Raw genomic sequence first — 14,664 nt, forward strand, 5'->3', positions numbered from 1 at the left:
ACACTTCTTCAGAAACAAGGAGGACTTTACCCGTGAATGCTTCTAGTCAGTAAAGTCACTGCACGCTCTTTTGGGCTTGTTCTACCTCTGCAGCAGTTCACCAACAGTTTTGCCATTTCAAGATTTTAGGACCGGATGTCAACAGGGGCACCGACCGAACCTGCCTCAAAAACTACAATCATCCCAGTCTTTTCACGGCAGAGCTAGAAGCTTCCAGTATATAGGCCCTCAGGGGCCGCGATCTACCTAAACGCCCTCACCCTGTACAGATGCCACAAAACTACTGAGGTCACTCTTGGCAGCACACAAGCGCCTGTTGGGAAGTCTCAACACCTTTCCAGGTGGAGGAGCATCACCTCAGGCCAATGCCTTCTCCAAATATTTGAACACAGTTACCCTCTCCCCTTCTTGTTACAAATCCCCCCCCCCCGAAAGCCACCCTCTCCACGAGACCTTTTAAAGAACCACTTGTCCATAATCTGAGGAGAAATCCAAGCACTCCTGACAAAAGGAGCCTTAGCGAGGATGCTGCCATCAGAGATTGGGACTGACTGTTACTCCTTTTATATCCTGGTGCAGAAAGAGGAAAGAACCTCTGTCTCATCCTAGATTTTTGACATCTGAAATTCATCCTTCTGAAAGACAAGTTAAAAATGCTCACCATGGCCCAAGTTCAGTCCACTCTGGATCCAGGAGACTGGATGGCATCGTTGGATTAGCATGATACCTGTTTCCATATCCCTGTCCTGCAGGTGTTACCTGTGGTTTCAGGTATGCTAAGAGCACTTTCAGTTTGTTATGATCCCCTTTGGCTTTACCAGTGTGCCTCGGTGTTCACGAAGATGATGATGGTGGTTGCAGCTCATCTATGACTGGTTGCTGAAGACGAGCTCACCTCCAAATGACTGCAGGCCGATTAACCATGTGTTTTGCTTTCCTTATCTTATGACCGAGCTGACAAAACTTCTCTGGAATGCACTTTTTAGTTTAAAGAAGACATTTATTATTATTACTTCACCACGAGGTTCCTGAGAGACGAGATTAGTAGGTTGGAAGCCTACGTTTGAAAGTAGTCACAGCAATGAAAGCAAAATATATCAAAGTACTTCTCAATTGCAATGTACACAGCAAATACATGTGATTATATTATAGCATAACTTCAAAGCAAAGAATAAAAGTAAAAATTAATCACCGTAGGGCACTGCTCTTCATCTTTCTTATGGCTGCAAGTTGATGACTCCTGTTCAACTGCAAGAAAGAGATTTTCCACCCAAACAGGAGGTGAGGCAGCTGATGTCCGCTCCTGACTGAAGTCCTGGAAAATTCCACCTTGCTGCTGCCCAGGGACACCGTAAAAAGCCTGCTAACAGGCCCTTTCCTCCAATCACAGCCGGAAAAGAACAAGCTGGAGAGTGGCCTAGTCTCCAAGCTCACTCGTTCCCAGGCTAGATAGAGAGGTAAACACACTCTCTTATCACACTAGGGCTTGGTGAGAATTCAAAATACGAAAAATACAGATTGGTCTATCATGTGGAAAAACACAGCTCATCTGCAATGTCTCAACTGCAATGTCAAAGTCCACGTTAAAGCCAATAGGCAGCTAAACTGAATACAAAATGTAATGTCTAATGCCAGGTTAAAGCCAATAGGAAGCTAAACTGAATACAAAATGTAATGTGCTACTGAGGAACATTGAACAACTAATATGTGCAGTGGTGAAACACAAAGTCATTGGTCAAACACAATTAATGCATAACACCATGTTGGGCTTTTCCATCAACTTGCAGAAGTCACATTTGACTCCTTTGCAGCGGCTCATCTTCATAAGGGCCATCTGGGACACAGTGCTCTTCCAAGCCTTCCCTCTGCATCAGTGATTCCAGGACATTCAAGCTATGATCCCAGTCTTTCAACTCTTGATCATCAGTCTCAATGAGAGTGACACTGAGCCTTCTTGGTCTCATGGATCCTGCTTGTGAACTGTGCCAGGTGGCCCACACAGGCTCAGCAATGGGATGTGAAGTCTCAGTGGGCTCAGCACTAAGGGAACCTTTTTTATTCCATCCAGGTAGGTGTTGGAGGAGAAGCAAAAAAGATCTGCAGTGGTGGCTGCTCAATCACAGTTGAAGCAGTGGCAGACCCCTCTACCTGCCTCTCCCAGAAAGAACAGTTGTGATGGAAGTATAGTGGCTGGGATGGGGAGGTCATGTGGAAGAGTTGGAGATCAGAGGACTCTGGTCTCTGGTGGAGACCTGTCTTCACATTGACTAGTTGGAGTTAGGGGCAGTTCGCTTGGCACTGAAGGCATTGTTCCAGACCATCATAGGAGAATGGGTACTGGAGCTTACAGACAACCGCCATGTGGTTCTGCAGCAGGGCAGCATGGGGTCATGAGGACTGTGTCAGGATGCTCTGTTTCTCTTAAAATGCCTGAATGCTCACAACATTCCACTGTCTTACTCCGTATCTGGCAGGATCTTTGAATGCCAAGGTGGACAGCCGATGTTGCCTAAGGGGTTATGAATGGCAGTTACACTCTGAGGTGACACAGGGCATCTTCCAGCAACGAGAAGAACCCTGGCTTGATCTCCCTTAGAGACACCTTCTGACTGGGCTGGGGCTCAAAACTCTTTTTGCCTTTCTGGCACCACCTCTCCTGCCCAGAGTATTGAAAAAAATCATGAAAGACTTGGCCCAAACTATCCTAGTGGCTCAGAGAAGAGAGTATGTTACCTGAATCTTTTGGTTATGAGCATACGCCTTCCAATTCAACATCCCCATTGGGAGGACTGATTGTTGCAGGAGCAAGGCTGGATCATGCACCAAGGTTGCACAATCCAAAACTCCAAGCATGGAAATTGAATGGCAACAGTTGATAGCTTTCGATCTTCCTCCTGAAGTAGCAGTGGTAGCTGCCTTTTCTCTAGAGAAATGAGCGCATAAGCCCTCTGTGCCCTGCTTCTTAGCTAGGCCATATAAACCTTTATGCCTAAAACAATCCATCGGGAGCTGGTTCATTTTTTGCTCCTCTTTGTGGTTCCAGAGAGTCTCACAAAAGTTGATGGTCCAATCAATATTCTCTAGTGTGATTAATGTGAAAGCTGAGGGTTTTCTGAGGACCAAGATGGTGAAACTGCTCCTCTTCTTTGGAGGAATGTAGAAAGATGACAAGGTGATACACTGCCCTATGTGGAAAGGCGTGACCACCTTTGGCAAGAAAGACACCTTTGTTCGAAAGACCAGTTTTTCTGGGGAAAAAAGATGCGTATGGTTCTTTGAGCAGCTAGCGGCTAGCATGAGCAGAGGACAGCTGTGAGCTGGATCAAAAGAAGGGCACATCAAATATCTCAGGACCAAATTAAGGTCCCACTGCAGCATCACAATAAGAATTGAGGGGAACATGTGGATCAAAACTTTAAAAAATGTCATCACCACAGGAGATTAAAAAGGGATGGTTAATCGGGCAACCGCAGAAATGCTGAGAAAGCTGAAAGATGAGCATTAACCATCACCCCAGCAAAGCCTTGCCGGGCTGGAGAGATAGAACAATAAAATGTCAGACACCTTTGCCTATAAAGGCCAAACATTAGGGGAGGTACTCCAACCCACAAATGTCTCCCTGTGTCCTGCATACCCAGTTTTGGTGGATGGACGCCTGGCTGTTACGATGGCACCAACTACTCTCTGATCAGCCTAACTGCTTGCCCACACTACCACAAAAGAGAGCATTTGGGGTTTCATTTGTGCCTCTAATTCCTCTGTGATTTGCTTGGATTTTTTACACAGTGTACCTCATTTTGATCCACTATGTAAAAAGCCAGCTTCCTGCATCAATCTACCCACCTCCCTGTTCTGTGGAATGGACTCTTGTAGTCCACTGGTAAGATTCTATCTAGGGATCTGCACATTAGCATATTCTGATTTCTCTGGGTGCCGCGTCAGACTGTGCGAACAGAGATCAGAAAGAAACTGAGGTGACATAGATATGGATAAACCGACGTGTCATTTTGGGCGGGATGGACAAGACATGAGCCGTAGATGCCACTTTTTGGTATGGAATTGAGTTGCTATTCTGGATTCAGTCTGGCACCTCGGAAAATTCACAAACTGAAGAATCTGCGGTTAGATAGTCTCTACCAGAAAAGGCATTCTTGTGCTTACTTACCTTCGGTAACACACTTTCTGGTGGATACCTAACTGAAAGTTCTTCACTGGCCCTCCCACATCCCCATTCTTTGAAATTGACTCTTCTTCACCCGAAAAGGTCCCAATCAGGAGATCTGCGCACTGGTCATGCCAATCTGCTGATAATCAACTGATGTCAGACACATGGGTGCCACTTGTAAATGGCTCTGCTCATCACTTTTAGAGCAGAACAACATCAAGGCGGGCCGCAGGACGCCACTTACTGACTCACAGAAGTATTGCTTTAAAGTTTCATGATCCAGTCTCTGACACATCAGGAATATTTACAAGGTGAAGGATCTTCGGTTGTATAGAGTATCCACTAGAAAGACTGTTACCAAAAGTAAGTAACTTTTTCATTTCAATTTTGCCTTCTCTGTCAGAGATCAACCCACTGACTTCAGACATTTAGAAGTATTGTGGACTCATCAGAATTTCCCAAACTTTCCTCTAAAGTGTCTATTACTGGAGACACCCAGTTCATTGTTTTCACAAGATTTGTGATTTTGACGTCCACATTTTAACTTTTCTGAAGGCTTTCCAGTGTTCCTCTCAAACGTTAATTTACCCCAGGCCAGTAGTTAAATATGTACCATGAAACTGTAAAGTTACATCTGTCCTCAAAGACCTTGCTTGTAAACTTCCATGATGAGAAGTTTGTTTTACTAGCAAGGGACAGACCTCACTCAGTTCCCGCCTGCCATGATGGAAGGGTTTTGGATACAAAATACACAAATTGTTAAGAAAAGAAACTGTTGCAGCAATGGGAAATCTTCCAGCCCAGTTCTGGGTGCCAAGCAAAAACATGGGCAAAACCAAGGTAAAAAATCGCATTAAAATGCTTCTATTCATTTGACTCAAAATAACACAACTATTGGACTGTCCTGCTACACCATTTAGAATTAGCATAACCGGAGGGAAAATATTTGTCTTCCTGAAGGTTACAAATAACTATGACAACACTGATAGGGTTATGAGTGGCTGTCTGTGAACTTTGTTCCTCCACAAAATACAAGAACAAGTAATTTGAAATACCTTTTGTTAGTAAGACTTTTTTTCCATTCATATATAAGGTACTGAACAAAGGTAAAATTAGAACAGACATCGCAAAAGTGTCAAATGGTCGCTTGTCCATTTCTTTCTAAATAACATTCTCCGAGGACTTAAAGGATTGTAAAGTCAGAAATGGTTAAAAAAAAATTAGGAAGCTAGCCTGTCACCATAAACCCTGATGGATACTTCTATCTGTATATTCCTCTCTCATGAATTTCCATCACGTGCAGACTGGATCTGGAAAAGTTGAAATAGCTCTCCTATATCAGTAGGTGATGTCACAGCATTATCTTAAAGTTAGAAATGGGGCCTCTAGTTGGCAGTCAGTTTACACCCTGTCCAAGAAGGGACCCTCACTCTAGTCAGGGCAAGGGAGATACCCAGCTCAGATAACCCCTGCTCACCCCCCTGGTAGCTTGGCACGAGCAGTCAGGCTTATCTCAGAAGCAATGTGTAAAGCATTTTCACATAACACACATTAATACAGTGAAAACACTACAAAAGGACACCACACCAGTTTTAGAAAAATAGCCAATCTGTATCTATGTAAAACAAGACCAAAACAAGAAAAAATCCAAACATACAGTAATAAAGATATGAATTTTGCAAGAATTACTTTAAAATACAGTTCCTTGAAGTCCATAGCTCTATCAGGGGCTATCACGGCATAGTGAACAACAAATCCAACAGTTCAGGCTGACCGCTGCATCGCGGGCCAGCTGTGGTGTCATGAAGACCTGCAAACAGTACTTTGGAAATGTAGGGAGTGGTGATCCTCGTGATGAGATCCAGAGTGTGGCGTCGCAGGCTTCCGTTCCTGAGGTCGGTGCAGTGGTTGTTGGGCCCTTGAAGTCACACACATTGCGGGCTGATGAAGTTGGGAGTGGTGGCATTGATGGTGATGGGGCTGCTGTGCAAAGCGGGACCATGTGACTTGCAGTGCCCACAGGTCATGGTGCAGGCAGCGGCTCAGTGATGTTGTGCTAAGGCGTCGGTGAGGCCTGGGCTGCTGTTTGAAGCGAGGTGAGCGACGTGTGGTGTCTCCAGGTAGCGGTGCAGGCAACGGTTTCATTGTTGCTGAAGTGCTGTCGTAAGTAGGCCCAAGGCGGCGGTACGATGCGGGGCAGGCTCTGGGCGGCACTCACAGGTCGTGGTGTAGGCAGGGGTGTCTGTTGACGATGCTGGAGTCGATGGCTCTGGTGTTGGTGGACCAGGGCTGCGGTGCGAGGCCGTGCCTTGTGTACCTCACAAGCGGTGTCCTCAGGGCCACGTTGCAGGCAGCTGCATCAGCAAAGAGCGTCGTCGTCGGGGATACCAAGGCTGCGTTGTGAGCAAGGCGATGCAGAGTGCGGGCCCATAGGTCACAGTGCAAGCAGCGACTCAGTGAAGGCGTCAGGTGGCGGCGGCGGGGAGACCAGGGTTGCATTGCAAAGTGGGGCACGGGTCAGTGCGTCGTCTTCAGGTCACTGTAAAGGCAGCATGGTGTTGGTTTTTCTTCTGTTGCAGCACAAAACACACAGTTCCCAGTGCTGCAGGAAGATGAACCTAAAGTCTTTGATTTCCCTGAGACTTCTAACAGGAGGCAAACTTTACTTCAAGCCCTTGGAGAAACCTTGCAAGCGGGATACACAGCAAAGTACAGTCTTTGTCCTCTTTAAGGCAGAAGCAGCAACTACAGGCCAACCCAGCAAAGTGTACACAGCAAAGGGGCAGTACTCCTCCTCCAGCTCTTCTTCTTGTCAGAGGTTCCTCTTGACCCAGAAGTGTTCTAAAAGTCTGTGGTTTTGGGTCCACTACTTATACTCATTTCTGCCTTTGAAGTAGGCAAACTTAAAAGAAAAATTGCTGTTTAAGAACCTGCCTTGCCCAGGCCTGGCTCATGACATACTCCAGGGGGTCAGAGACTGCCTTGTGTGAGGGCAAGCCCTTTCAGGTGCAGGTGTCTGCTCATCCCTCCCACTCTAGCCCAGGAAGACTCATCGGGATATGCAGGACACACCTCAGCTCCCTTTGTGTTACTGTCTAGAGGGAATTCACAAACAGCCAAACTGTCAGTCTGACCCAGAAGTGGAATTCAGAGGCACGCAGAGGCATAGAATGGTTAAGCAAGAAGAAGCCCACCTTCTAAAAGTGGAATTTTCAAACAGACAATCTAAAAACCAACTCTACCAAAAGATGTATGCTTAAATTGTGAGTTCACAGATCCCAAATTCCATATCTCTATCTGCTCCATATCTCTATCTTCCTTAAAAGACATTTAAAGCCAGTCCCCATGTTAACCTATAGGAGAGATAGGCCTTGCAATAGTGAAAACCAAATTTGTCAGTATTTCACTATCAGGACATGTAAAACACACCAGTACATGTCCTACCTCTTAGGTAGGTAGGACATGTATGGTCCACTGCCTATTGGGCTAACTAGGGCCTGCTTTAGGGGTGACTTACATGTGGTAAAAGGGAAGGTTTGGACCTGGCAAATGGGTTCATTTGCTAGTTCGAATTGGCAGTGCAAAACTGCACACACAGACACTGCAGTGGCAGGTCTGAGACATGTTTACAGGGCTACTCATGTGGGTGGCACAATCAGTTCTGCAGGCCCACTAGTATCATTTGATTTACAGGCCCCGGGCCCACCTGGTGCACTTCATTAGGGACTTACTAGTAAATCAAATATACCAAACATGGTTAAACCAATACAATTTACACAGGGAGCACTTGCACACTGATCTGCAGTGGTAAAGTGTGCAGAAACAATAATCCGTCAAAATAGATCTGAAAAAATAGGAGGAAGAAGGCATAATGTTTGGGGGTAACTCTGCAAAAAGGGCCATTTCCAACACTCAACTTTTGTGCCCCCCTAAATGCAACTTCACAGAGCCGCATATTGTGCCATTCCAGCGCTTGAACCTCAGTTTGGTTTTTTTCCATGCCATCCAATCTCCTTTGGAATTTCGCGACAAAATTTATTTTGAGGTGCCTGCAGGGGAAATGTGACCGGCAAAAAGTCAGGATCACAGAAATTACATTCCTGTCACTCTAATGAACCCTGTGCATTGCTCCAGTATTGCTTACCGTGGCTTCATGTACAGAATGGCTATCAAAAACTCGGAGAGAACGAGCAACTGAGCTGTTGCATCTCTTTATCCTGCTATCAAGACAGCTACAGAAGGATGACTTTGTTCCAGGGGAAGTCCTCGTGCATCAAGTTTAAGTGTCAAACAGAAGGCTGTTCTTCCTCTCGACCTTGCTTCTGTTCGTGGGACAGGTCTAGTAGGTAAGTCTGTTCATTGTCTTCATATCGTCTCCTACTCTGGAAAAGTTGAGCCCGGCACCAGTGCCCAGCTCTCCATCGGTGCTGCAGGTCATAACTCTGGCTTTTCCTGCTCCTGCTGCTGACACCGATTGATATCCATTGCTGGCCCTGAATGATCTCATCTAGTTTGAGAGGGATATGTTTTTGATTCAAACCTTCATGCCTGTCTGTCTCATGATTGGGGCTAGTTGGAGAAAAACGGGATTAATGTGTCTAAAATGATGGCCGTCAGTTTTGTTGCATGTATTTTGTAGCATGTTGCCTCTTTTGGTACTGCATATGATGTATAGAATGCGTTTTGCTTAGTGCACCAAGAAAGAGATGGTTGTTCTCCAGTCAAGGCTACTAGTCCTGGTACACTTCTTATTGTCTTTGAACAAGCAAGGTTTGCTGGTGTTTCCTTTTTGTCTACTTAGTGATCTGTAACCTCACATTCTTTCTTTGAGATGTTTCTTTGGCCTCAGTGGTGCCTTTTTCTGATAAGTTCTTGTTTCTGGCCCATTAACCGTTCATGACTCTTCTACTTTATGGTTGTGCACGTGCACAACCATACTCACTCTCGCAATCCCCTCCCCCCGCCAATCTTGGTTTCCCTGTTCCAAATTCAGTAGTATTGGCTAGTAGGCCACATCTCCTCCCACACATACGTTTGACTTGGTTTTTGAGCTACAGGTGTTGACAATATATCACCATGCATTTCATTACAGCCAACCTGTTGCCGTTCTTAAAGCAGATTGCTGCTTCTTTCCATACTCCTTTGGTTTCCAAGGCCTACCAAACAAGGAAAATGAGGAGGAATGCACCACTTGCATCTTCCTGGATTTTTAGTTTCTCAGTGTTTGATTTTTGCAGTGTCTTGGCAGCCAAATCTAAGTAGATATATTAGTCCCTGGGAGACAAGGCAGCCCTGTTCTCCTGATGCAAAGTTTTCAAATAAAGGAAAATAAATAAATAAAATAATGATAAATAATAAGGCTGTAATGAGGGATAAGGTTCTGCTACTTGCCAGACACTATTGCCTCGGCCTTGGACTTGCTGGAATGGACACCTTTTGTGTATGTATGAGGTTAGGAATATGCTGGTAGGAGTATCCTTCAGAAGAATAAATTACTTATCTATAGTAATGGCATTTTTGGTGTATACTCTTTATACCTGCAGATTCTTCACCAACCTGCATAATCTCCCTACCCTAAGAAGTAATTTTATATGTTTAATATTGTTCCGAACGCACTACATTCCTTCCAGTTCAGTTACTTTTCTTGTCACCTCGCAAGGCATGGAAAAAAGGACGGGAACTGGTGTCAGAGTGCCAGGGTGGCACAATAGTTAGCTTTGTGCGGTAACATCCATGAAGGCACCAGAGCTGAGCAGGAGCTGAGCCACCACCTACCATTGTACGAGAGCTATCCATCATAAATTTCATTGCCAAAGGTTAGTACCTAATTCCTCACCCCGAGTCTAAACCTCCCACAGAAAAACATATTCGGATTCCACTGAGAAAGCAACCTGACACGCCGCTAGTCATCAAAAGCCACACATACCCAGTGAGGGGGTCAGATGGGTTATTTTTTCCACCACAAGTGTTAAGCATATAAAACTGGGTGAAACTTAATTTCTTCCAGAATATCAGTGAACAATGGATGCCATAACATTGGTTCCAGAGTGTTGCCTTTTACGCCCGAATGAAGGCACCAGGCTGGCTGTTGTTGGATCTCAACAACGTGAACCAGCTTCGGTTAGCGGAATTGTTTCATGTGGTGAGATATGACTTCAATTCTGAAAGCATTTTAGTTAGGAGCTTTGATGTTATTGGTTGATTTACAGAATGCTTACAAAAAGAACATACTATGTATTTTGTAAAGAAAGGACTTTGTATGAAATTAATCTGTGAGAAGCACATTAATTGGTTTGTCATTTTTCTCTTTTTAGTAGATGTCCTTGGGCCTCTGCAAACTACGAGCCAGTACCTTTCTAGGTTAGTGGAAACTACAGTTGATGAAGAGCCTTCTCCTGGGGAATTACCCGAAACGCCTCTGAGAGCCGAGCCCCCAGATTCTTACAAGGCAAGTGTATAGTAGTTCATTATGTGTTTACACTTCAGAATTTGGATTTCTGCAACCATCTTTTGTCAGACTAAAAACAGTCCATAAACCATGGAGTGTTCCAAAATATGTCCCATGTTGTTTTCCCACAAACTGACATTGTCACTATGCATACAGGGAGTGCAGAATTATTAGGCAAGTTGTATTTTTGAGGATTAATTTTATTATTGAACAACAACCATGTTCTCAATGAACCCAAAAAACTCATTAATATCAAAGCTGAATATTTTTGGAAGTAGTTTTTAGTTTGTTTTTAGTTTTAGCTATGTTAGGGGGATATCTGTGTGTGCAGGTGACTATTACTGTGCATAATTATTAGGCAACTTAACAAAAAAATATATATACCCATTTCAATTATTTATTATTACCAGTGAAACCAATATAACATCTCAACATTCACAAATATACATTTCTGACATTCAAAAACAAAACAAAAACAAATCAGTGACCAATATAGCCACCTTTCTTTGCAAGGACACTCAAAAGCCTGCCATCCATGGATTCTGTCAGTGTTTTGATCTGTTCACCATCAACATTGCGTGCAGCAGCAACCACAGCCTCCCAGACACTGTTCAGAGAGGTGTACTGTTTTCCCTCCTTGTAAATCTCACATTTGATGATGGACCACAGGTTCTCAATGGGGTTCAGATCAGGTGAACAAGGAGGCCATGTCATTAGATTTCCTTCTTTTATACCCTTTCTTGCCAGCCACGCTGTGGAGTACTTGGACGCGTGTGATGGAGCATTGTCCTGCATGAAAACCATGTTTTTCTTGAAGGATGCAGACTTCTTCCTGTACCACTGCTTGAAGAAGGTGTCTTCCAGGAACTGGCAGTAGGACTGGGAGTTGAGCTTGACTCCATCCTCAACCCGAAAAGGCCCCACAAGCTCATCTTTGATGATACCAGCCCAAACCAGTACTCCACCTCCACCTTGCTGGCGTCTGAGTCGGACTGGAGCTCTCTGCCCTTTACCAATCCAGCATCGGGCCCATCCATCTGGCCCATCAAGACTCACTCTCATTTCATCAGTCCATAAAACCTTAGAAAAATCAGTCTTGAGATATTTCTTGGCCCAGTCTTGACGTTTCAGCTTGTGTGTCTTGTTCAGTGGTGGTCGTCTTTCAGCCTTTCTTACCTTGGCCATGTCTCAGAGTATTGCACACCTTGTGCTTTTGGGCACTCCAGTGATGTTGCAGCTCTGAAATATGGCCAAACTGGTGGCAAGTGGCATCGTGGCAGCTGCACGCTTGACTTTTCTCAGTTCATGGGCAGTTATTTTGCGCCTTGGTTTTTCCACACGCTTCTTGCGACCCTGTTGACTATTTTGAATGAAACGCTTGATTGTTCGATGATCACGCTTCAGAAGCTTTGCAATTTTAAGAGTGCTGCATCCCTCTGCAAGATATCTCACTATTTTTGACTTTTCTGAGCCTGTCAAGTCCTTCTTTTGACCCATTTTGCCAAAGGAAAGGAAGTTGCCTAATAATTATGCACACCTGATATAGGGTGTTGATGTCATTAGACCACACCCCTTCTCATTACAGAGATGCACATCACCTAATATGCTTAATTGGTAGTAGGCTTTCGAGCCTATACAGCTTGGAGTAAGACAACATGCATAAAGAGGATGATGTGGTCAAAATACTCATTTGCCTAATAATTCTGCACTCCCTGTATTTAAGCGGTAGGAAAATAAACCTATACAGTCGGATCAGATCACAGATGCGAGAGAATAGGCAAGGAGTTGCCCCTATATTGGAATCGTAATAGCCCCTCGGTTGCTTTGTGGTAGGACACACTAACTGAAGTGTATTAACCAGAAGGGTACCAATAGGCATCGAGGGAGGGCGAAGGCGTTTCTCCTTGGGAAAAATGTTTTCCTTGGGAAGAAAAAAAAAGAAAATATGAATTTACCCATTGGACTGCTTTTACAGAATGCTGAATTATATACTCTGTACAATTCCGCATTGCTTAAGTAACAACTTGTACAAATAGTTAATTGCATTCTCAGTGGCGGGCTGAAAACCTGTGCTTGGCCAGCTCTCCAAGAGTACAACTGGGACTGTGTTGACATTTCAAAATGGTATAAAAAGTTCTTTCAAGCAGAGGTGTAAGTCTTCATATGTAATTTTGCATTTCTTTTGGGAGTCCTGCCCAGTGAATTCACTCACTTACACGTCTCAACACACTGCAGGCAAGTCCTAGCATTGGTGGAGCAATCTCAACATAACACCATATCAAGATAAATGAGTGAGATTCTGTATGTGGTGTCCAGCAAAAGGCTTGCACCCACTGTGTACCTCATCAAATATTACATTACCGCCTTCATGTGACCCAGTTGGGAGTCGAACAGGCTACAAGGTCCTGCCCCTTGGGGGAGCAGCCATCCATCTTTTACTGAATGCAGTTCTGCCTAGTTGAAAAATAACCCGTTTGATGCATATTAAAGTAAGTTTCTTGGAAGGTTGTTTTTTTCTAATACAAAACCTTTTTGAGAAGTCAGTGAGATGCAGACCATTACAACCAAAGGCCTCTTTCTCAGATTCCACAAAGCCAGTTTGCGGACCAGTTTGAAGTTTATTCCGAATCATTGTTTACCTTAATGATCCTGAAAGACATTTTTAAGAGACCCCTCCAGAGAAGCAGAAAGGGCGCTGCATTCTCTGCAAAGGTACAGCAGAAAGAGCACTGTATTCTGTGCATATTCACAATGATCTGCCAGCTGTTTGCTACTTTTAGCACAACCCCCTTCAACCAGAGGATTGTAAAATGGATAGTAGTGTCTCTCCCTTTCTGTCAGATAAATGCAGTATAGCACCAACAGCAGTTCTCTACAGAACAACTGACATGTAAAGTAGCTATCTGAAATAGCTGCCACAGTTAGACCAGACACTACTACTTGGATGCAGAGATGGTGAGAGTCAGCAATGGGGAAAGGTATGTAATCATCTTTTCCAGTAAAGTGAACCTTGTTTATCCTTGTCTGCTGTCGTACTTGTATATGATTTCTTCTGCTTCCTAAATTAGTTTAAGCATATGACTATAAAACAGTCAATGCTGGAAATTAGTCATCTCTTAGTACAGTTCTCCAGCGTTGTTGTCTTTCATAGATTCACATCCAGTCCTCAGTCCTTTCTCCCTTCTCAAGACACATTTACTGTGTACTCTGTCACTTGTATTGAATTATGGTGGCCCCTGGGGGCATCGAAAATCAGTGCACTCTGACTTCTTTGGCTTGGTTTTTGCGTTGTTCCAAAGACATGATTGTGCTTCTAGAAGACACTATTTAAAGCCTTACAGGCCTGTCAAATCTATGCACTGCTATTGTAAATGATGTTTCTTCTCCAGGAGTACCTCATCAATAGTCATAAGCACTGAATAGTGACTATTTTAATATATTTGGAGATATTTCTAAAAATGAAATGTAAATTACATTTGCCCATTTGTAACATTTTTAGGATGCACATTTAATGTATGTATATGCACTTTTTGTATACAAAAAGAGTTTGCAAATATTATTTAGAGCTTACGATTTTAATGAGGATTGTCCTGGAGAAGAAACAGGATTACAGGTAAGAAACATTTCCTTCTGTGTGAGTAGTAGTGTGATTTATGTGAAGCACGCAATATGTTTCTATTTATATGAGTTTGACTTAAGCTTTTAATATGTTATTTTTTCTTCAGGTGTTGTGCAAGTGGGTGGATGATTTCAGACATAAGCTCTCTGTCTTCTGGCTTGCAGTCCTGCCAGTGATGTTCAAGTTTATGCAGGTGGTGGCAGTAGGAAGCATAGTAGCTTCCATTATCCTTCATCTTCTGCAACTTTGTATACCATCCTTTGAACACAAGTAAGTATCTATCGCTTTTCAACAAATCTGTGCTGAATGTGTAAACTGAATTTACTCCAGTATTGGAACTTTCATAGATTCACATGCTTCAATCATTCCCCGTCGTCGAGATGGGAGTCCCCAGTGTAAAGTAGAAACTATGCCCAATTGCATATTAAAGCT

General features: G+C 43.9%; 1 protein-coding gene across 3 annotated transcripts in view; it reads left to right on the plus strand.

The window, feature by feature from the left end:
• The window catches only part of GINM1 (glycosylated integral membrane protein 1), a 220,889-nt gene that overhangs the window by 158,868 nt on the left and 47,357 nt on the right, over positions 1-14,664 (plus strand). For 2 of the 3 annotated variants that reach the window (XM_069235279.1, XM_069235277.1), the window contains 2 exons: positions 10,480-10,613; positions 14,339-14,502. In XM_069235279.1, the coding sequence (XP_069091380.1) occupies positions 10,480-10,613; positions 14,339-14,502 (298 nt within the window). The remainder of the gene's footprint in view (positions 1-10,479; positions 10,614-14,338; positions 14,503-14,664) is intronic. The other variant, XM_069235278.1, reaches the window with a different exon arrangement.

The sequence above is a fragment of the Pleurodeles waltl genome, chromosome 5 (assembly GCF_031143425.1).
Source record: "Pleurodeles waltl isolate 20211129_DDA chromosome 5, aPleWal1.hap1.20221129, whole genome shotgun sequence".
NCBI classification, from domain to species: domain Eukaryota; kingdom Metazoa; phylum Chordata; class Amphibia; order Caudata; family Salamandridae; genus Pleurodeles; species Pleurodeles waltl.